This window comes from Micrasema longulum, unplaced genomic scaffold (assembly GCF_059751315.1).
Source record: "Micrasema longulum isolate JH-2025_06_02 unplaced genomic scaffold, ASM5975131v1 h1tg000739l, whole genome shotgun sequence".
Taxonomy (NCBI): Eukaryota; Metazoa; Arthropoda; class Insecta; order Trichoptera; family Brachycentridae; genus Micrasema; species Micrasema longulum.
Genome location: NW_028277933.1, coordinates 357,393 through 382,771, shown reverse-complemented (window position 1 = coordinate 382,771; position 25,379 = coordinate 357,393). Strand labels below are relative to the sequence as shown.

Here is a 25,379-nt window from a genome sequence, read left to right as displayed (position 1 = left end):
CACCATGAGGCTGAATAATCTTCACTTGATGTATTTTTTCAGGGATTTTTACCTGAAAGTAGCTGCTGAATAAATTTTCAGTACATTCAAAAGAATATAATAAATGTCGATCCGCCCTAATTTTACCGTGCCGTATGGATTTAGACAATGCGTGTAATGTGGGCCATTCTCTGTCGGATATCACGTGGCTGGTTTTTTTATTCGGAAATTCTAGTAAAAATGAACACGGTATGGACCTAACTAAGTTAAATGTCTGCCCAAAATATTGCGCACTAACCCGTTTTTAATTCAATATGAAAATTCAACAATTATTTTAATATTTTTCAAGTCAATGAAAACAATTACAAATTATTGAAAGTAATACTTATATAATTCGTAAAAAAAAGAATCTGTCTCATAAAAGATGCATCATACAAATTAGAGTAATGTACATTCAGTATTTGGCACTAACCTAACCTAACTTAGCTCAATTTGGCTTTCATAAAATGAATACTTGGCTATTAATTCGCCAATATAGAATATTCATATATGTAAATAATCTGTTTGTATACAATTTTTGTTATTTTTTACTCTGTATTAGTAAAATTTTATGTTCAATGTAATTAGTTTTAATGATCTCAAGTTAGTAATGGTTCGTTCCTAGAGCCTCGCTACTTTTCTATTTAATGGTTTATTATTATTGGCTACGTTATGAGGTGTTTGACCATTGGGACGTGAAAACCTATCAAAGTACGTTCTAAAATATTAAAAAATATTTGCAATGTTTATCGAAAATATAGTTTATACAATTTGTGGATTTAAGCATCACTCATTTTTAATTTATAAAATACAACAACAATGGACAATTCTTAATAGTGTTTTTCCACGCGCGACACTTTATACACTACCATTTGGCCAGCCACATGCTTATGGTTCATGATCCGAGTGTACTGCACTATCGCTAGCTTTCTAAATAAAATAAAATTAGATAAACATCTCCAATTATTTTCTGGTGAAGAGATTTCGAGCACCGTCAATAATAATGGTCGAGTAATGGTACGACCAGTGAACAAAATACGTTTTAATTACGCCCAAATCGAAAAGTAAGGACTGTATAATAAATGTCACAAATACTAATGTGCATATTCTTATATAATAATCATCATTAGTTTGTGGATAACATCCTAAATCAATAAATACAAATAATATATGGAATATGTACTAGGGAATAATTATTATTGGCATTAATAAAAATGATAAGCAATAAACCTATAAGTATATTTACATATTTCAATAAATCCCTAATGAGTTTCTCAATTATAGTTTAAAAATTAACTAAGTAATGTTCCAAACTACATGAGACCTTTGTCCTGTATCGGGTTGGGATATTTACAATGCACATAATGATAATACGCTTGTTAATAAACAACAATTTATGAGAATTCGTCATTAGCAATAATATGCATTTAAAAAAGAATTCATAATTTGTATCTTAGAATAGATTTTAATGTCAATTTATTAATTTGTCAGTAAAATAAAAATGAATTGAAATATTTTGCAATGTTTACTTCTTTATTTTTTTAAATTCAAAACTCACATTTTTTGTCAGTTTTCTTGTTTTGTCTCACAAGGCAAGACTTATCGAGCCAGGAACCAATTTATTATTTTTTTATTTATTTATTTATACATTTTATCATAAATTCAATTTTATGCTCACTTTGCCCAGCTAACAAGGGTACATACCCCGTTCCAAGCTAGGCAGTTACATTTTATTATTATTATTATATTAGATTATTTGTTTCCTTATTTCTACTTCTGAAAGGCCACAACAATTTGAAAAATTTATGCACATCTGTCTGTAGTGTATGTGTGTATATCGGTGTATTTTTTGTAAATAAATATAATATCAAATAGTATTATAATATTTATTTAATTACTTTACTTTAATTACAAACGGAATAAGAAATTGTAACAGTCAATTGCTCGATGTCAGGATTGGTTACAATGGATTCTACTTATAAGTATGCATTATAATGTATTTATTTTCTTCTCATGTTTTTATATTCAATAAATTTTGGTTTCCTTTAAACCTGGAAATAAAATATTGATAATTATGTACATATAAATATATTTATATTAACACCCTCGGCACAGTTGTTTAAATCCTTATTTGTGTTATTTATTATTGTAGGTAATGTAATCATCGCTCATTCAGTGAATAAATGACTTTTATAGTTGATCTGCTTATTTCATTTATTAAAATAAAATGTCCACATTTGGTGTACCAATTCAGCGCTTTATGCACCGTCAGGTGTGGGTAAAATAATGAACATGACGTTTGTACAGTTTTCTTTTATTGTTATCTTTCATACGTCTGATAAACATTGTTTTAGCGAGTGCTCTTAACTATGATGAAATTGTGTATTCACTCAAATAAGTATAGGTTTTTATTTGTAAAAGAGGAACAAATGTTTTTTTAGTTTCAGCCTTGTATTCTGCACAGATCGATATTTGTCACAGATAGTTTTACGATTTAATATATCTGTGCTTTTACCCAACGGAAAGGTCTCATCAGCATTCAGCCATTTGTTAAATGAAACTGTAAATAGGGTTGAAAACCCCACCGGCCCATGCACTCTGTACATGCCAGACATGTTAGGATATTTATTGTACAATACCTCGAGGTGATTTTCACTAAAATTTGTGCTATTTAAATCATCCACAGTAAAAATTACAACCATTATTTTCCTTTTCACGGACGATACATGAATTAAAATGATCGAACATTATTTTGAGTACATCCAAATATTTGTAGAGAAATAATGGAATTAACCCAATAGAGTTCATAAAAATTTATTGATATCTTAACAGAGAAAAAGCCCTTCATAACTTAATGTCCCTAATTTGATTTTATTATGTTGAGAATTTTACACTCACTTCTTTAGAAGTTCCTCTTTTAAGAGGATCTCCATGTATTTTGAGCTATCTCTCTATTTGAAGATTTTTCTAAGAGTTTAGCTGTACGAATTTCATCATACGGGTTGTATGTATATTGAAAAAATCAATTGAATAATGCAAATGGTGTTTAAAGTACCTACCTGCGCAATATGTACATTCTTTGACAAGGTCAGGTGGGGTAATTTGGTGGGCATTTCAGGAGGGTGGGCAATTAGGAAATTGGTCAAAAAATTGTTTGTGAACAATGTTGCTGCATCCATCACACTGGAAATTTGTTTCCCCTTCAGTTCCGTATGCCGGCAACTGTTAAACTCGTATTATTCTGTTTAGATCTGATTATTTTTTTTGTTAGTAATAGTGAAAAAACGTTTTGTTTAAATATGATTTATTTAAAAACATGAATCTGGAGACAAAGTTTTATCCAAACATTATTTTACATGGTAAAAAATACACAAAGTTAACTTAAATTTTTCCTAAAGAAGGTCCTCTCCGGTACAATACAGTACACACATTCCAAACAGGATCATTTTGTTATCGAAAGTTTAGAAAATAACTTAGTCCTAATCTAGCAAGATTCCTTAATCTACAGTTAACATACGTTTAATGTTAGATATTGAACGGTGAAGGCTCGAGTGTTTGGAAAAATATAACCGTTAAAATTAGGTGATATTGATTTAGTATTAATTGGACGAACATTTCTAAGAAATAATTATCAGTTAATTTATCTTCATAAGCTGTCTTTGTAAGTTATCTAACGGAGAGCTAATACACAGACAAGTTTACACACTAATCAATTAATAGTTTATTTTCAGTAAACCCTCCAATATTGCGGTAGATAAGATAAAAAATTGGTTAAAATTTTGACTTAAGATTCTGCACGGCGTATTTAAAGTGGTGTGAATAAAGGCCACCATGATACTTTTAACAATTCTTAACGAATCGCTTCGATTTTTGATTTGCTTATGCAACGCTTACGCCCGCGCTCACATACGGTGCATTTATTCCTTTTGTCAATGCCCACGGATTTGTTTCAAAATAAGAAATTGTACCGTGGGAGTATTACCAAAAACGAGTAAAATTTGGCAATATTAGTCGTAAGATTTCAGGATAATGGCCTCAAAATGATTTTCTTGTTTAGAAAGCTGACCAATTTCATGTTTAGTCTTAGATCCATGATTCATTATTATAAAAAACCGCATTATTGAAGTGTTTCTGTTCTTGTAATTGACAGATAACGCCATGATTAAAAAGCTCCTTAATAGCTTTATTTGTTTTACTAGATTTTTCTCTTTAATTATGTATTATCTACATACAATCGTAAACATACAACATTTTGTTCATACAAATATAAAACATTTCTTTTACTATTAATGCGTAATCATTTATATACATTTCAGAGAAATTAATTGAAAGATAATTTGAGATTACATTCAGTCAAATTTAATACACCTTTAAACTTCAAAAATACACCGAGTACCGAGTGTATTTTGCAATTGTAAAAATTCCAACTCTTGTTTAGCCGAGCTAAAATTTAGAAACAAATGATTGTTACATAAAAATGCTCAACATACTTCAACATATGGCTTTAAAAAGTTTAAACATTCTATTTTTGGTTAAATCCCAATCAAGCATTGTTCTTTGACCGATTGTCTTGTCTCTTAACATACATATAAAATAAATTAGAATAAACAAAGTAAAACCAATATTCTGATTTGACAACATTATATTACAAGCATTTCAGAAAATCAACAGATAAGATGACTTATTTTATAAGATTTATGTTCTACTTAAAATTTAGCACTATTAACTTATGTAACATAATAAAATGTATTTAAAATTAGTTATTAAAACACATCTTTTAAAACCTTAAATTAGCTGAAAAATATTGTTTTTTTACACACTTAAATATGGTAACATTGATCTTAGCTTACATGCGGTTCCTTATAATATTAGGTTTTATTGTTAGTGTTAACTCTTAATGTTGCGGACTATCATTTTACTATTAAATAATACTTTTAAAATGTTTTATTTATTTTTTTCTCCAGAGAAAATACGTAATTGTAATATTTTAAGTTGCACTTGTTTTGTACTGGCATAATAAATATATTGACATCAGTAAAGTACTTCTGCAATGAATGTATTCAACTGAATTTTCAACTTTTGCTGGAGTTCCACGTGGGTTGAAAATAGGTCTTTTATTAAAACTCATTTCTGGATTGAACAGTTGTCATAATTTTGTCAATATCTAGTAGTAGTAGTATTACTGATGCTCAGTTCCAAGAAACCTCGGTAGCGAGATCAGTGGATCACTCGTAGATGTAGAAAGATTGATTAAAAAATGCAGCTACATATTTTTTCCAATCAAATAAAACTAGCAGATTTTACCAATAAAACTAGTCGACATGTATTTTTTCTGTAAAACAAAAAACATTTATTGAAACAAATTAAAAATGATTTCAATGTAAAAATGATGAGGATGGTTCTGGTTGGTATGTTATTTACGGCTTCTAAAACAACCTTTTCATGTTTTTAAAATTTATATGAAATAGTAGGACTTGTACTTCACGGGATTATTTCTGTAGTATCTATCTCCTTGCGTATTACAATTTTAAACTCTGCCGGAGAATGAGGAAGTTCAGTGCTATGGGAAATTGGGGATATAATACATGTTTTCTTACGTGTGGTAAAAATTAATGCATTTAATTGTAAGGCGAAAAAATTGATAAAAACAAACTAGTTTGCAACGTTACAAGTTTATGTTTATGACGTTAAGCGGGAACAAATAATTTATTTTTATTATTGTACGGGGTTCAACTTTAAATGTTAGAAATACTCGCCGATCTGAACTCATGACGTCGCGGGCGGTGTAATTTTCTCCCTGTAAGCCTCCTGGGAGATAAAAAAAATTTATAAATCTTTAATAAATAATAGCGATGATGATGATTAACAAATAAAAAAAGTTTTAAAAAAACACTGAACTTGATTACGAATGAGGAACTATTACAGAAATGATCTCTAGGGTTTGAAGTTATCAACGTCTGTCTTCACTGTTTCATTTAATATTTGGCAGACCTTCGGGTCCAATTGTCTTCGGCCGTTAACTGTTTGTGACACTGGACAGTGGCGGGTGGGGCGCCTACCAGTTGAAGTAGCCCTTGGGACAGTCCCGGGCGGAGCCGCACCACCTGGTCTGCAGGAGGGGTGCGCAGGCTGCGCCCCCGCGGCGGGCCTTGCGCAGCACGCGGCGGAGTCTCCTGGTCTCGCCGATGCCGCACGAGCGCGAGCACGCGGACCACTCGCCCCAGTCGGACACGCGGCAATCCCGAGAAGTGCCTGTAAGAAAATGAAAGGTGTTGAGGAAAGACAGTAGATTTTATGGTATCATCCATCATTGTTTTAGGCTAGACTTCGTGGTAAGCCCTAATTAGTGAGGGTTTGTTTATTTTTTCGAAATTCTTCTGATTCTTCTTTTAGGTATTCTAACTGTTTTTTTAATCTTCCGGCTCCAGGAATGCAGCTTTAATTTCCCGGAATCGATCGCTGTATGATTATTTTTTGTTGCGCAAGGAAGAATGTAGGAGGTTTTAAGTATTTTTTATTGGAACCAGGGGTGGTATTCTGAATCTTCTTTTAGAGAACTATTAATTTGGGGATTTATATTTTTTTAATGCGACGACGCTTTGCTTTATACTCGTATAATGGCCACACTGATAGATTAAATATCAAACGATGTATAAAACTGTTTGAAAAATGGAAAAAAAACTAATGCGGGTTGGTCAATTCAACCTAATTAAGTTTTTTTTGGTAATGCTTAAGGTCGCAATAATGTCCTAATGAAAATTATCATGTTTGATTCCACGTATTCATATTGATTTGAAGTTTAATCATCAGTGTAGCCAGATATGAAGCAAAGTGAAACGCATGCAAAAAATAAAAATCCTCTAATTAACCACTCTCTGGGGTAGGGAAAATTCAGAATGCTACCCCAGGTTTATAAATAAGTTTACACTTCAACAATGTTTGAGTATGTCCAAATGCTTGCAGACTGGCTGGATTTCCTCCCTAGGGAGTTATTCATATTTAAATTTATTTCAACAGAGAGGGAAAACATTTTTGAGAAGGGAATATGGAAGTCTAGGCATTTACAAGGCTTAATTACTCAGTGTGTTTCTTTGGACATATTGCAAGAGGTGAGTCAGAAAATCTAGAAAAGGTAGTAATGTCCGGTCGAGTTGAAGGTCTGGCCGAGGGAAGCCGGGGTAGAATACCAGCAAAATGGATTGACCAAATAAGGGAAGCTACGGGGGGTAACATCCGGAGAGTCGGTTCGCCAGGCTGAGGACGGACAAGTGGAGCAGGCTGGTGAGAAGTGTTCTCTGCCTAGCACTGGCTCTGTCCAGCCACCGCGTGAACAATGGAGGAAGATACTCACGACCCTTGCGGTGCTTCCTGCGCTTGCCTCTGTAGGAACGCGCTATGCTGCTGAGCACCGCCGCCTTGTCTCCGCGTGGTAGCTCGTTGTTCTCCCGCGGCTCCAGAGTAGTGGCGCTGCTCCCGCTGATGGATGTGTTTCTCTCTATACCCGGACTGCAAAATAAATTCAGTTGATAAATCATTTTAAAACAGGAGAAGTTATATTCGTTTACTAAAAAGTCTGAAGTCAAAAGTTTATACATTCAAATGCCTTAAATTAAACATGGAGGTGTTTCACATTAAAAAAAAATATCCCCCTTATAAAAAATCAAATATCTTCCATTTTTTTAGTATGTCCAGATGCTTGCAGACAGGCTAGATTCCCTTTTTAAATTTGTTGCAACAGAGAGGGAAAACATTTTTGAGAAGGGAATATCGAAGTTTAGGCATTCCATTGGCTGGTTTAAGTGGCCACTTTACACACTATGTAACATTCACCATTCTGCCTGTTTAAACATCCACATTTCCTCAACCCCTCCAGACAGATGTGCAAAGTGACAAAGGGATATACTCAAAACATTGTTGATGAAACTAACTGGTATAGAAGTATAAAAATTGAAAAATTGTTTTTAGGCGTTGCCTAGTAGGTGAATTAGTTCATCCGGATGAATCTCATCCACACGATAAAGGTTTCAGATCTTTAACTTCACAAAAGTCAATTCATGGAATAGTTGAGAAAATGTGGATGTTTAAGCATAGGCAGAATGGTGAATGTTACACAGTGTGTAAAGTGGCCACTTAAACAAGCCAATGGCAATTCATAAGCCCTGTGAATGCCTAGACTTCGATATTCCCTTCTCAAAAATGTTTTCCCTCTCTGTTGCAACAAATTTAAAAAGGGAATCTAGCATGTCTGCAAGCATCTGGACATACTAAAAAAATTGAAGATATTTGATTATTTACAAGGGGAATATTTTTTTTCAAAGCTTTTTTAATGTGAAACACCTCCATGTTGAGCATTTTTATATTGGTTGCTAGTTTTTTATCTTCATAATGTGTTGGCATAATGCGAATTAAAATACATATTAGGCACTGGTGACTGGTGATTAGCAATGATTTCTTAGTGCGGCTCAGCCTCACTTGCTTCATATGCTCCTTCGTCCCCGTCCGTCAAATAAATTGTGAGGCCAGAGGGGCGATATTTCTAGGAATCCGAGGCTCGAAGGGCCGATTGACTGAGGCCCACATGGTCCATGAATTGACCCGATTTAATGAGACATGATTCGGGATTGATCGTAGCTGGCTAGTTTGCATCTCGGCCATCGAAGAGGTAAACAAAGTGTGAAATCATCGAACCGACCTGGCGGTGTACTTGTTGTCAGGAGTGGTCCTGTAGCCGCCGTCGCGGTCCAGGATGCGCGGGGGCAGGTCGTAGTGGGGCTCGCGCTCCGCCTCTCCTGCTCGATGGCCAGAGACAGCTGGCTGTTCCCGTCCAGCACGTCGATGCTGTTCCCCGCCCCCGCCGGCGGCTCCAGGCGCAGCACGTCGTAGCTGTGCTCGTCCGTCGAGTGCTGGAAGCTCTCCGACAGCTCGTACTCGCGCAACTGTACGACATACAAGAGAGACATTGTCAACCGAGAACTTCGTGTATTTACATACAAAATACAGTGCCGCGAGAGTGGTTCAGAATAGCACCCCTGGAGTGCGATTCTGAACGCTCTCCTCCTCTGAGGATCTGGAAATAAAGCATTCAGATCACACTGCTCTCCTCCGGCTGATAAAAATAGGACCGAAGAGAGGAGTTTGTTGCACATTATTATAAAAGTTCATCAAACACAACCTGTCCTTCAGAATAGTGTTCTTCGACTGGGCAAATTACCTACACCCTCGAAGTGGACTCGGGAACTGGGCACGGCTCAGAATACTGGACGATATAGCGCGCGTAGGGAACGCTTTGTTATCGCGTATTTAGTACGTAAAAGCGTTCTCTACGCGCGCTATACCGCTCAGAATACGTACTCTGGATCAATAATAATCATAAAAATGCATTACCCATAAAAACTTGACATATGTTGGATTTAGGTTACAAAGGAAGATAGACATACTGCAAGTACTTCGAATTCTATGCAAATATACACATAAGAGTGGGCCGATGAAGTATGAAGTTTTTTAGACATCAAAGTGAAAGAGGGTCTAAAACGTTGCATTTTGGATCACATTGAACGTAAAAATATTCAAAAAAATATTTCATACTTCTTTTGGCCCTCAACCGAGGTTAATTATCTATATTGATAATATATTTTTTTTGTTAGTAAAGATATAACTTAATCACGTTACAAATTAGAACACGTTTTAAAACTTCCGAAACGCAAAAGTTTACACTCCGCGGAACTGATTCCGTTGAGCGCTTGACGAAAACAATAGCTTATTAAAACAATGCTACCTACCCATTTATTACAAAAAAGTGAAACTCACGCCCTAAGATGCTTATTTAATAAGGTTCAATGCACATTATACAATTTTATTGGACTTATTATTTACTCGAATACGAAATGACAGCCGGTTTAGCGCAAAAAATCGACTTTTTCGAAAACTTCAAGCTCTGGTTGAGGACCAAAAGTAGCAAAGAAAATTAAAAAATTATTTTTTGGCATTCTGAGTAATTCAAAAGGCAATATTTTAGACCTCTTTCATTTCACAAATTTGGAAAAAAATATCGGCCCACACTAATACACATGTTTGTAGAGAAAAATTGATTTTGCTTTATAGACACTGAAAGGAACCCCGCTGGATTACCATTGTAGGCCCTAAGGCCTAGCTATTTCAATGTTTTGTCGATAAATGCCAGTGTCCAGTGGAGTAGTGGGCTAACCTAGTTATACCTAATTGCCACGTGGGAGTTCGTTTTACGTATAAGGCACACAACATGCTCGGAGCACCACAATACCTGCTTTGGTGCTTTGGTGTTCTGTATAAAGGGCAGTCAGTTACATTATTTCAATTACGTCATAGTATTTATTATCTTTCCCAGAAGGAATTATGAGTATTCGTATAATAATGTCTGTGACACAGAAAAGTAGCCAGAAAAGTAGTCTCATACTTAGTTTCAATAATAAAGTCTTATTTTATCTCTAATTCTTAATATTTTATATTTATATTTTCGACACTTGACACTTGTGCAATATTTACACACATGTCCACCCTCATTCAAATATAACACCCACTCACCCACCCTCTCACTCACTTACACTCACACAAACACACTAGTATGTATTGTACGTGTATTTAATGTATTTCTGTGGATATCTGTCATTGGTTTTATTCTCTGTATATTTTATTCGTTGTATTTTTGTTACATGTATTACTGCTGATATCCCCAATAAATAAATAAAAAAAACAGAAATGCACGTAACGATCCACGGAAACGCAGATGCTCGGTTTATGTCTAAGTCTAAGATACATAATAAGAAATCGAGTCTTTTTTTTAAAATCAAAATTTTGTTCCGAAACGGAAAAAAATCTAATGAATGAAGCCGATGTCAAATCTAAAATGTGTTATATGCAACAACTACGGGGAACAGAAATCAAAACGACATAAACAGACTACAATGAGAGCAAAATAAAATCTTGAAGCTACGAGTAGTATATGACCTCCCTTATCTAACACCAACAAAAGAAATCTTTAAAAAGCAAAAAACAGCACATTATTGTACGGCAAAGTTTCTCGAAAATGTATGAAAAAATAAATAAAAATAAACTACTTTGAATGATGTCCCGAGTTCTCGTGAATCAACCGATGATATACTATTGTGATAAATTTCCTGTTTACGGGAAGCCAATTCACCAATCAGCAGAACTCATAGTAGAGAACTTGTGACGTCACAGGTGGAGTCATTTTAAAAGACCAAAGCTTTAAAATATCGTAGCGCTGATAATACGATACATACAAAAAATATCTTTTAAATTTTCGTTTAGATTTTAATTTTTTAAATAAAAACACTCAACGTCTCATTAGCGAATCGGTTTCGGAATAAATCAACTATATATTCTTAAAACCATAAATAAATCCTCCAGTATTTTAAATCTGCATGGCGAACATGAACGTTTTTGGGGGTTCAATCAATCTGTCAAAATTTCTTCAGAGAAAAAAGAACAGACGCTTCTTTAAACAATTTTCACCAATCAAATCGAATCTGGTATTGAAAGATCTCACTCCAAATCGAAATGGAAAAAAACTAGAAAGAGTTTCGCAAGAATAAATCCTCACTCCGTAGTATAAGTATGCCTCCCTGCCCTTCCCCCTCCCAATATGCACCCTCCCTCCCCCGTAGGCAATAAAATATAACAAATGAGGTAAAGGCGCCCTAATTGGCCGAACTCGCGCGGGAATTTTTCAAATATTAGCTCAAATTACGGCGCGAAAATTCTGGCAAGTCACGGCCACACATTACTTGAATTATAACGATGCAAATTTTGGGTTAACGCGTTAGGGGCCGCGCGCGCATCATGTATTATATTATTATAAATCATATATATACACGTTCTACGTACGTAATCATTATTTTTGTCGGACGCGTGACGCACGATGCGCCGTTTTGTTGATGTTACACAATTTCAAAAATCCAAGGACGAATTTTTTTGGCCTAATCGCGAATTCGCGAAATTATTTCGCCTTGAAGGACGAAATTAATTTATTTCTACTACCCCTAACCTATAATATAAAATTTTAACATAAGTGGTGTCCGTTTTTTTTCAAATAAAAAATAACCACCAAAAGTAAGACAAAACAGTAAAAGTTATGCATCATTCGAAAGAAATTTTTTTGCTGTACAAGATATTGTGTTTAATTTTATGTTATTATTACTTTATATAATTTTTTATTTTTTTATTTTATGTTACTATTTTACATATTTATTACAGCAAAATACAAGTAATTATTTATACAACAAATGAATTCAGTAGTAAAAGTAAACATACATATTTTTTATTTTTGCTGTTGGTTCATCTAAACTGCCTAACTAGGGATAGCTTTCCCGTTCTAAGGCAGTAAATTATGTATTTTATAATGATATTTAAAAGTATTTACAGTTTTATCATAATGTGTGCTTTTTCAGTCTTAAAGTCTTAAATTACAAGTCTTCTAAACGGAATGTCAAGTAGACGAAAGTGAGCATTTTCGACACCTTCTGTTCGAGTTCAATCTAGTGTCCATTTTTGAAATAATAAAAAAAAAACATTTCAATATCGCGAGAAGCTTTGGCAGCTTTATTCTTTTATAGAAAATGCTCACTTTAGTCTTCTTGAAATTCTGCTTTGAAGGCTTGTAATCCAATAAAACAATATACAGGGTGGCCGCAGAAGTGACGTCCAAAGGCAAAATGTAGGTGCCTCATATTAAGGGGTATCCGAATCACCCCCACGTATTTTCCGTGATTTTGTGTAGTTTTTGAGTTATGATTTTTTTAATGGGTTTTTGAAAATTTTCGTCCGGATCGTTAATTAATATATTTTTTCAATTTCTCCAGAAATTCTAATTACATCCTTTTTATTAGGATTCTCATTTTTTTTAAAGTTGTAGTTTCTACGTATAAAATATTCCGCTTCGTAACGTTAATATGCAATGCAGAATTTAAATTCGAGCGAGTCAGACTTGAACTTTCAATTTAAACTTAAAAATCTAAAAAGGCAATTCCTTATGTTTCTGAGTAACTTTGAAAACTGCGCTAGACTCTAAGCTTTTGTAATAAAACAAAAAAGTAGCACTTTATAAGTTATTTATAGGTTATATTAGCTGAAATCAGCCTTCGATGATACTTTTTCACATTTCACACTATGGACAATTGAAAGATGGTTCACTTCCCATTGTAATCGGGGCCCTGAAACGTGAGAATTATCTTTTGCGACAACCAAACTCGGTTCATCGGTACATACCGAGACCGTATATTTAACTTCTGTACTATCTCTATCTACCTCGGTATGTTCTACCGCGCTTGTCATCTCGACATATATGACCGAATGCAACCGATGAATGACCCGTACTTAATTAAAATTTAAAACTGTTAGTATTTATATTTTCAAAAGGCTTCTGTGATAAGAAATGGCCACTTCAAAACGATTATAAGTTCCAATAAATCTTTTGACATTTACCGAAACGATATACTTAACGATCATCTGTATTTATCTACCGAGCGATTTCAGGAAGATAGTAAAACAGATGGAAAAAAATAATAACTAAATTTTGTTTTTCATAGTGGCAACATTTTTACGCCTAGATGCTCTTATGAGTTAATAGGGCAGAATCTTGCCACATTATCTGTGCATCTATGTGTTCGTTTTGTCAGCCTCGTGGTGTAGTAGTCAGCGCGTTTGCCTACCATGCAAGAGGCCTCGGGTTCAATTCCCGACATGGTTGACAAGGAATATTTATTTAAAAAGGTGTTTTTTCACGAGAATACTTAATAGTCCCTGGAGTAGCACCTGAAGCGTAAGTGTAACAAAAATGTAACAAAAATGATCAAGATATGCTGCGATTGGTGAACCAAAGCAGGGCCCTATGCACCATTAGGTGCAGAAAGGGAATGATGATGTAATTTTGACAATTCAATTCGACTTCAAAATTGAATTATTTCTCTTTTATTTTTTAAATAGTCTTTTCTCTCTCTCTGTTGTGACTTATTTGAAGAGTAATAATATTTCTGACAGTCCATTCAAATCTTTAATCAACTTTGCCTACGTGTGGATGACAGAACGTTTACAAAAAAAATATATTAAGACAAACGATTAATATGTTTTTTAAAAATATTTTTTTTATTTGGGAGTTGCATTATTATTTACCCCCCCTGTTGGCAGCAGTCAACAGGCCTTCCGTTCCACTAGAGGAGTGTTCGGCATTTTGTTCCCTACTTTGGTTTATTTGACCAATTACCTGCACTATATTGATCATGTATGATACTACCTCTCGTGTGAGTTCTACGATTAATATGTTAACTGATTACTTGGTTCACCTACAGACACTAACACAGTAACATGGCTCAAGCACTGTACATTAAGTACCTTCACATAATTAAGAATTCGTTTTATACAGGTAGGCGTAAGTGCCAAGAGTTTAAATACAAACATATTTAATATGCTTATCTTATTTTGTTAGCGTTTTATTGGTGCAATTTTCGGTGCAATCAACTGAACAAAGCTTAAAATACAAAAAACATATATATTATTATTCCATACATTAAAGGGAATAATGTAAGATGATGGTGGGTATTCCCCTTACGACGCGAGCGTACCATTGATTGCTCTCCGCCTCCGCGAAGTCCCAAAATGGCCGTCCCACGCTTCTCCAAACGACAGCGACATTCCCGCCATGTGTTAACGCTAAACTCACATGTTTATCGCCAAATGTGAAGCGAGAACTTTGACTGTAAATCCTTTTGTTTATTAGCGACCTTCCTATGATTGCCGAACAAAACTTCGAAGTTCAACGAAACGCTTAGCACAGGTACCTACACGTTACTTTCGACGAAAGTTCGCGTGGTCAACGTTCAACGTCCGGGACCTTTTCTTCAAATACAGGAAATCAACATTTGAATCGGAACATATTTAAACTTATAATATAAGAAATCAAACACTGATTTGAGTCTACCGAACACTTTATTTTATTTTTACAAATATAAAAACAAAAATTTCCTGACAATTGTTTCTCCTTGTTACGGCATTTTCCCCGTTGCCTGTTAAACACTCAGCCTTGCTCTTAACTATTGGTTTTCCCCGCAATTATGATTAATGTACATGCTTTAGTTCATGAGACTATTTTTATTTGTTACTCAAGTACCTTGAAATATATAACTATATAAGGGCATTCCATCTAATCTTCACATTAGTTTGCAAATGCCCTAAAAGGAGAAACAATTTTCAGGAAATTTCTGTTTTTTTATTTGTAAAAAAAATAAAGTGTTTAGTAGACTCAAATCAGTGTTGGATTTAAAATAAATATGGAGTTCTACAAAATAAACACTAAATCAATCAATAAATGGAACATATTTATTTTGACGAAGTAAGAATTTCCTTCTGTTTATATAAAAAGTATTTAGAAGCGGTCTTCAAGATTTTTGATCAAGGTTTTTCGCTTCACTCTTCTAAGGAGAGAACATTTTCCATTCCTCGACATAGCACATCATTTTTCAGTTATTCCTTTTCCGTCCAAGCTTGAACCTTCAAGAAACGCCTGAAACATTACTTTTTATCCACAGAACCCACAACTCCCCGCATATTTTTTTTATTTTTATTTTATAATATATATATATTTTTATCCCCTTTCTTTCCTTGTTTCTTCTCTCTTTCTCCTTCCATACTCATCATCTGATTCCACATTCCACACCCGTTAATATGTTTAACATAATGCACTTAAAAAAAATATGTGCAAGCATTATCTCCCAATTAAAAAAACAGCTGTTATTTTTAACTTAGTAGGTTTTTTTTACGTATATAATTTCGTTTTTTAGTACAAATTTTTGACAACTCTTCTTTTGACCAGACTGTTTTTTAATTGGCTGGAAGATATTGCTTTTAGCAATAAGTACTTATTCTTTGTACTCGAAGTTTTTAAACAAATAAACGAATAAAAATAAATAAAGATTAGTAATATTATATATTTTTCTGCACTGAATTCGCAAACCATCCCGATAAAAAATAATCACGATTTCAATAAAGACACTGGATTCAAAGTTGTTCGTGTTGAAAATAAAATATTAAAATTAGATAAATTGGAAATCTAAGAAATTAAAAAAGCCATTCACAATAAGAAAAAATAAACGAAATAAACAATATTTCCTTTAGTCCACTCCTGTCAAGTGCTCCGTCTGTATCTATTTCTTATTTAGTAATCACAACTCACAACTGATTTATTCGTTTTGTGACTTTGACAGCCACGAAATTGTATTATACTATGTATGTATGTACTATGATTTATTTATTTTTTAAAGAGGATATGCGGTGGAGGGGCGGTTTGATGAATACGTATTTCAATATATTTTTTTTGCCACTCTCGCAGATGCCTCTCCGAATATTGTGCAAAAAAGACAACAGCAAGTCGGACTGATGATGCCTAGCTAAAATCGACAAACAAGAGGTCTCGAATTCTCAACTTCCGCACAAATAGAGAAATACACGAATTTTCATTATTTACATTTTTATATTAAAATTTTCAGACCTTTCCTAAAAGTCGTGAATAAGCTGTGCTGGAAAAAAAGAAATCGAGTTGTGGCAAAGTCGAATTTGAACCTCGGACCTTTGGTCCGTGAGTTCAATACAATACTACCACTGGACCACAAACCGGTAAAGGTTTCCGGATGGTCCTAGCTCCGATAAGATAGGAACTCGCCAATAGTGGGTGGAAAATCATCCCTCTAGCGTAATAATCCAGTGAGAAAATACGGAATACATTTGTATGAAGAAAAGTCAGACCGCGTATCCTTTTAACGGAACCTGTTCGCTTTGAACTTTTTTTGCTAACGCCTTATTGTAATGATTATTTTTTTATTATTTGTGTAAGTAGTAACTGCTATACAAACCTTATTTTTAATCTTTAGTTTTTTACTTAAAGCTATAAAGTTGTTAAACTGTAATAATTTTTAGGGGTTTCGTCAGAACTCGAATATTCGTTGAAATAACGAATATCTTTCTCTTATTAGAGCCCTCGGCAGTCTGGGGATATTAGGAACATAATGATATATATATTATAACTTATATGTATTATTTTAAGCCACAGAATCCTCTCTTTCATTAATATTTAATTTCGAAATGTATGTAGCGCATATGGTCGTGTACCTGTTTGTGGGTTCCAAATGGTTTGGTGGATTCGCTGATTATTAATAATTAATAAAACCTACATAATGTAGCACTACCCTGTTGTCGATTACGCGCATGACAAAAGATTATTTACCCACCATTACATAATTAAGTTATAAAACTTTAAACATCTTTATAAATAATTAATCGTTTAACTAAACCCGTGAAGAGGTTTCGTAGAAACTTTGGTTATTTAAAGCCATGCATTCACTCAACTGCGAGATATTTGGTGCTGTAAACCAAAATGGAGTGTGGAGGAGACGATTCAATCATCAATTAGAGGCACTGTATGGCGAACCCAACATTCCACAATAATTCATGAAAATAAAGAAATTACAACGGTTGGGCCACGTCCACAGAATGAAGATCGTATCCACAGAAAAATGCTCAACACTCCGGAAGGCAGACGAAACAGAGGCAGACCAAAATTAACATGTCTGGATGACGTGACATGGGAAAAACTGGCTTGACGAACTGGAGAAGAGCCGCATGGTGCAGGGAGGAATGGTGACAGATTCTGGAGGAGGTCAGAGCCAACAATAGGCTATGCGGCCACGGGTGGTGACGCTTCACTTAGCTGCGAGCGTTTAAAGTTATGTACAATTTTTAAGTTCATAATAATCTGTGTCTTATATTCTAATGCATTGCATTTTTAATATTTAAATCGCTTATATTGGAGGTCATGATCAATTTTACCGATAAAACTGTAAGAACTATTTCGAAGTTGAATTAAGGATCGCGGACTAAATTTTCGGCGTCATTCATTGGCTGGCTTTGATCATATGACGTCGAGATGACAAGGCGGTAGAACATACCGAGGTAGACAGAGATAGTTCAGAAGTTCAGTGTACCGTCATGGTATGTACCGATGAAGATAGTCTTTATAATGGATGGACGACACGGAAGCGAATGAAGGAGGCTTTTGTCCAGGAGTGAATGGTAACAGGCCGAGAAAAAAGAAGAATAATAATTCCTAAAAATGCGGTTTCACGTGCATTATTATAGAATTGATATTTTATTTAATTGTATGAAGGGACTTGAAGGAAATGAAGGGTTAATAAATAAAATATGCATTTAACTGCAACCCCGTGTCTTTTGTCAATCTGTAACTAGGGTAGGAGCTCCAACAACCCTCAACTCTAACATTCTACATTAGTAAACACAGTTTTTACTATCCATTCGTGTTTATAATAGTCACGAGGAAGAATGACAATGTTGTGACAATATGAAGGAAGCCCCTAAGCTAAGTAGATATTTTATTTATACTTAATTTGATATTAATATTTTGTTTCCAACATATGACGATGACAAAACGGAAGTAAGCAAAGTGATATACTTTTTTTGACCATGTCGGGGCATAATCGAGTACGCACACTAGGGGCAGAAACGGGTACTGTTTATACTGTGGGTATTCGGTACCCAATACTAGGTACCTTCGAAGTATTCCCTAATTCTGAAACACTACAATATTCCTTATATACGGGTAGTTGAGTGTTGGGTGGTCACGAGATATTGTAGGAATTGGTTTGAAATTGGATAAAATGTTTCCGAAGAAAAACAAAAGCCCCAAGGATTATGTATCCAGAATACCGGAACATTATTATATTTGGAAAAGGTCTAATAGTGACGAAACCATTTTCGGCATCCATTACTTCAATTCGTACCTAGGAATATCTGCGTTGGAGTTGAAATCTTGTTTGTTGTTATTGAAGAACTATACTAGGTATAATACATAATTTGGCGGTTCTATCCAAAATGGAGGAAAAAAATTTGCTGAGGATTTAATTAAATGACCTTAGGCCGAGGGTTCGAGTAGAGATAATTGCAAATATTTCTCTAATGTGACGAAATAAATTGTTTTACGTAAATATGTAAATTAAAATCAATATTCACGAATCACTTCGAAAAGAGCTCTTGAGGTATTATTTATTTATTTTAAAGAAACAAACAGTCGACAATAATGTAATAACATTGAAATAAAATACAGTTTAAAGACAGACCAGCGAAGTTTCTAAATAAGAATAATACATATTATTAAATTGTGTTACAACAAAAGGGTGTGTTTATGTGTATTTGTATGAGAGTAAGTGTAGATGTGTGGGAATAAGTGTTTAGGTGTGTGTGTAAGTGTGAGCATCATTACAAAATAAGTATTATATTACGAAAATGATGCCATATAAGTTATAAAAAAAGACGTGTAGATATTATTGTATTTAGGATATAAGATACAATTGTAGTAGATAATGAAAAACTGAAAGAAGTTGGCAAAATGAAATATTTGGGTGTAATGATGGCATGGAAACTTACATTGCACCAAAATACTAAGATGGTAACGAAAAAGATTGCAAAAAAAACAGTCTTGGGAAGAATAAGAAGATGTGTTGATAAGGATTCATGCAAAATTATTTATAACACAATCATTGAACCACACATTAACTACTGTAGCAGCATATTATTTCGATCAAATTGAGAAAATTCAAATAAACTAACCATACTACCAGTATACTTTCATTTCCAGTATACTTTAGGAAACTGAATGCATTTGGTATCTTTGGTTTAAGATTTAACCATAGAATTAAGAAGATAAGGAATAGTCCAGAAACTGCATACGCACATCAAACAGAAGGCGACTCAACTACTCATAAACGAGTAGGTTTACGTTTTGACCCATTAGTTTCTTTGTAGACGTCGCTCAGTACGCGACTCCTGATTTGAGTTCAACTATGCCGTGTTGTGTCCTTTTAAAGTGTAGAAATACTGCTAAAATCTTAAAGAAACAGGATGCAATCACATTTCATGTGTAATTAGCAAATAAATGTGTATATAACAAATGCATTACTTACAAATTGAATTATTTTTCCATCTGTCAGATTGTCGAAGAAACAAAATGGAAATTTCGTTAGTGTTGCCAGGGTAGTAATTTTTTACCCTACTTTGCTCATCTAATGAGAGAATTAATGAAAATTGGATCTCGGATTAAACAACTCTGTGGTGGACATTTGACCGACATTATCTTCAAAACATCAAATATTATTTAACATGATATAAAAATATCCGTTTTATGTAAAATAAAATTTGTTTTTTATTTTAAGTTGAAAGTTCATTAATTCAATTACTCTTATTAAATGACCCTTTACTTATCTACTCTGTTGTGTCAATCAATATTTCCGCGAGCACAATAAAACTTTAGAGAAATGAACAGATTGCTTTTTTTTTTACCTTAAATTTGTGTTATGATTTTTTTTTCCCCATCAAGCAACATTACGCTGCAACCTCACGAATGCGCGCGGTGAAAGTAGGGCATAGTGAGGGAATTATTGGACACAGTCCGATGTATTCAAATATGATTCTACGCTTCTTCTGGACTATTCTTAATTCTATGGTTAATTAATACAATACAAAATACACAGCTGATTGAAAGTGATAATATTACATTTAAAGGAATTCTTAAATATTCTAATTTTGTCGTGAGCAAGGGTCGAAAATCAGCGTTTAGCAGCCCACAATATGTCCTTAACATAGGGATCTTCATTCCTGTTTATTGGTAGAAGCATGAGGGGATGAAAGTGAACATACCGATCAATGAGCTAATTTTGAGGAAGTACTCTGAAGAAAGGAATTTCTGAGAAGCTTTCGAGTAACGTATTTTGATTCAAGGTTGCAATTTTCATACTTGCAACCAAAGATGGAACAAATAACTGACCAATATGAAAGTTGGCTTTATTTTTTGTAGAATTTATATTTGAAGTACTAAATTTGTGGTTATTAATTTATTATATAATAAATGAAAAGGACTTTATTTTTAACCGACTAACTAATAAATTCTGTCCTATTTTATTTAATCAATATTTACTAAATATTACATATGGAGCTAACAAATCAAGTCTTTTTAGGATAGGAAGCGTAATGCGATCTCGTAACCCATCTGGGTACGATCTATAAAATTAGACCGGAGTGGACCAAATGACATATTGTTTATTTGGTTATTTATTATTTTTTTCCTGTCAGCTTTGAAACTGGTCGATAGAAAAAGGAATAATAAGTGGTTAAAAACAAAGTGGTTTTTATTTATTTTATTATTCTTTTGTATTTAATCTTTTGTGCAGAGATATTTATTGTTTTTTTCAGATGGGTTATCTTAGATGATTCATCTCTCCCCACCGTCTTCCCGTCCCGATTCATCTTTTTCGTAAAAAAAACAAATTAGTATACTAAACTTCGCATCTATTTGCAAAATAAAAAATAAAAAATAAATTTAGTGCTAATTCCTGTGTCCTATGGGCCATTTGTTACGAATAGGTGATAAATAATTATAATACAGGGTGTTCTAAAAATATCGTAATACGTTTTAAGAAATAATATTATATTTTGATGAAGTCTGCCGCCGATGGGGTCAAGTACCCCATTTTGTTAAATTCTTCCCCTCCAGCGACCTCCCCACACGCACACATGACTGCACGTGCGCGCGTATGCGACTAGTACACGTGAACACGTGGCAGATTATAATGTACAGCGCGACGCAGCCTCCCTTCAGAATACACGTGAAAACTGAAGGTGATTCAAAAGGTTTATAAATGGATCAAAATAACGTCGAATAATTCAGTGACCAGACGAAGACCATCACAAGTGTAAATTACTGTGGTAGGGATATGATTTAAAATGAGTCCGCTAAGGGTCATATTAAAAAAAATAAAATCAATTGAAATACATCACATTTTAGTTATATGAATCCTTGACTTCATTTCCTCCATCACAGTAATCCTTTGTACTCTTTCTACTGCATTTTTTCAAAAGTATGCTATTGGTGCGAAGGTTTTCACGGTCGCTGTTATCTAAATGTTTTTTTTTGGGTGATACCGCGTGTGTTGGATTTGTTCCGATGTTTAGGCTACCGTTGAAGAAGCCAAGGAGTCCAGGAGAAAAGGATCGACGAACACAAAAGAGCGTGTAACCTTGGGCACCCTGACAAATCCCCAATAGCGGAACACTTTATAGTCACTGATTATTTTTTCGCCTTCGAACAATTTTTTTTTCATAAACCCAGTATTTACAGTGCACGTATAATAAAAGAGGCAATTGAAATATAAAGTCACCCAAATAACTTAAACAGGACGACGGGCTCAAATTAAACTCAACATGGTTCCCAGCACTATATACTACAAAAACTAATAGAATGTGTCTACTGCCCACTGCGACAAGGTACACATTACTAGTAATTAAACATTTCTGCTACCCAAAAAAGAAACATATTGTATGTTATTTGCTTGTCAGTATTTTTTCAGTCAAATGCATGTATAAGCAATAAAAAGTCTTATTAAAAAAAATAGAACAAACACCTATTGCAAAGTGAAAATTGATCTAAATTTAATATGGAAGTCTAGGCATTTACAGGGCTATGCTGGCTGGTTTAAGTGGCCACTTTACACGCTGTCTAATAACTATTCAATATTGATATTTAAATACTTTCAAAAATACTATATTTTTGTTTTCACTCTATCGAGCAATTGAAATTTTATGTATAAAGAATAATAGATAATATCGTCTTGTTTTTTTTCAAAAGTCACCAAAGGCGATTTTTGTAAAATTTCTAGATAAATGAATTAGTTTCGCTTTATCGAATGTCGCGGTCATCGTACCGGGAGGTTCCTACTAGACTACAGAGTTGTTTCTGCACATACCTTGACAAACTGGAAGGTGGCGATGGGAGGAAGCCTCTTGATGTGGGGGTAGTAGAAACTGCCGGCGGGGTGCGCGGGGTAGCGTGACGTCAGGCGGAAGGCCACGCCCTGCGGCTGCGTGGGCCAGTTGGGGGCTGTGAACGTGAAGCCGTTGTCCGTGCCCGCGTCTATTGGGTCCACCTGCAACCGGAGGAGACATTCGAACATAAGGGGATGGTGGCGTCATCGAGTAGGGGAGAACAGAACATTAGGTGATGGCGGCTTCATCAAGTAGGGTAGAAGGCGGTGGAGGCGTCATCGAGTAGGAGATAACAGAACAGAATGCGGTGGAGGCGTCATCGAGTAGGGGAGAACAGAACATAAGGTTATGGTTGCTTCATCCAGTTGGGGAGATGGTAGTGGAGGTGTCATAAAGTAGGAGAGAACAGAACAGAATGCGGCGGAAGCGTCATCAAGTAGGGTAGGAGGCGGTGGAGGCGTCATCAAGTAGGATAGAACAGAACAGAACGCGGCGGAGGCGTCATCGAGTAGGGGAGAACATAATATAAGGTGGTAATGGCATCATCGAGTAAGGAAAAAATTAGTGTTTTAAAAAAATGATGGTATTAGTCTGATTATTCTGACGATGAAAAGCGTACGTTTCGAAACTGGTAAGATTAAAACATTTATCAGTGGTTATATACTAATATTTACTAACATTAGTGGACAAAAATCTTCGTTTCCATTAAAAATGACTTGTTTTATGAAATCTTTTTTTTTCAATTTAACTTTTTTTAATCATTTCGTCAGTTATCGGAGGGAATTTTCATACCTTTTTATGTTAATGAGCCAGTTTCATTACGTTGATGAAAAATATTTAATAAAATCCATTGTTAGTTTCGTGACGCTTTCAGTATTCATCGTCCGAGATATTTGACTGTTTCAATCGCCACACAGAATCCCAATTATGTTTTAATTTTATCAACGAAATTTATATTATGGACATCATTAATTACACGCCGGTGAACTTTGTTTTCTCTCGAGTATATTAAAATTATTTTCAAAGAAATATTTGATGGTAGGGAGGTATACATATAATCTTGGAAGAAACCTCAGCAAAGACAAGTTTCTGTTCCAAGAAAGAAACCAACGAAGCGCTGAAATTTGGGTATTTCTTTTTACCATTTAATTAAACGTGAAATAACTATCGTATGAGCATATTTTTAAATTACCATAAATATCAAAATCAAAATATAAATACTCATATTATTTTATAATCTGAAAAAGGCTGACAAAGACGGGGCATTATTTAGTTTAACAAATGTTAAATATCTAGACAGATATTTACTAAAGTTCATTCTCTGAGATGACATTTTATGATCAATACATTGTTTTCAAATAAGCAACATCATCATATAAAATATAAATTTGTAGCACTTACTTTGTGGTTATTCATTCTTATAAAAATAAAATGATTTGAATTAGAACTAACATTTCATTTTAATGTACAGTGGGTGGCCAAATTAATAGGAACATCTATAAAAAAAAAATTTTTGTCACATTGGTATTCATAAAACAAAGATTTTAATGATTTTAGGCAGAGTAATTAATTTTTATTAACATGAACATTTTATTGGGAAAATTTAAAGAAAATTTTTTGTTCTTAATTCGAGTTAATTTCTTTAGTTTTATCATAATTTAACATTATCGCATGTTAATATTTTGTGATATAGCCTTTAGCCACAATTACAGATTGTACAAGTTGCATTAAACTTTAACTCAGGCCACACTCGGATGAAGATTTCGATGTGCTGGTGATTGGTTATGATCGCCTCCTTGGCAATCTCCCTCTTCTTGAGCTGCCATAGGTTTTCAATGGGATTCATGTCAGGAGAATTCCCCGGCCAAGGTAAAACCTTCCCATTTTTCCCAGCCAGGAATGCAGTGATAGTCCTGGCTTTATAACAGGGTGCGAAGTCGTGCATAAATATGTACTCTTGGCTACCAGGAAATCATTTTTCGACTATAGGGAGTAACCAATTTTCCAGTTCTTGTCTGTACTGATCCTGCCTTATAATCTCTTGTACGAAATGGAGGCGCCCCATCCCCCTGAAAGAAGATGCTGGTAGGATATTTGATCGTCTCCACAAGACAGTCCGGATGGAATTTCTCTTCTGGGCGTCGTCGAACGAGCGATGATTTGTTCACCAAAATTTTCAATATGTACTCCTTAGAGAAGCACAGCCAAAAAAATATAGTAATCACAGGATTTAATTTGTTTTAAAGCATAACAACACTAAAATGATAAATACCCTATTTTAGTCCGCAAAAGTCATGTACTGGTGTAGTTTGCTCCAATACAGCCGTTTTTTACTTGTAGCCACCGTGAGACGAGGTTTTTTAGCTGGCCGATGACCAATGTGATTCTCCTCAGCCAATTTCCTCTGGACTGATCTTTGGGAGACCACGATACCTTCTCCATTGATCTTAAAAGTCAGACGAACCACACATTTTTTTCCGAATTCGGAG

General features: G+C 34.4%; 1 protein-coding gene across 1 annotated transcript in view; it reads right to left on the bottom strand.

The window, feature by feature from the left end:
* Window positions 1–4,960: 4,960 nt before the first annotated feature.
* LOC148279282 (spondin-1-like) overlaps window positions 4,961–25,379 on the bottom strand; it is a 67,249-nt gene continuing 46,830 nt past the window's right edge. Inside the window, 5 exon segments of the mRNA XM_088230188.1 lie at window positions 4,961–6,270; window positions 7,370–7,509; window positions 8,723–8,801; window positions 8,804–8,954; window positions 22,872–23,051. Of these exon segments, the coding sequence (XP_088086314.1) occupies window positions 6,074–6,270; window positions 7,370–7,509; window positions 8,723–8,801; window positions 8,804–8,954; window positions 22,872–23,051 (747 nt within the window). The 3' untranslated portion in view covers window positions 4,961–6,073.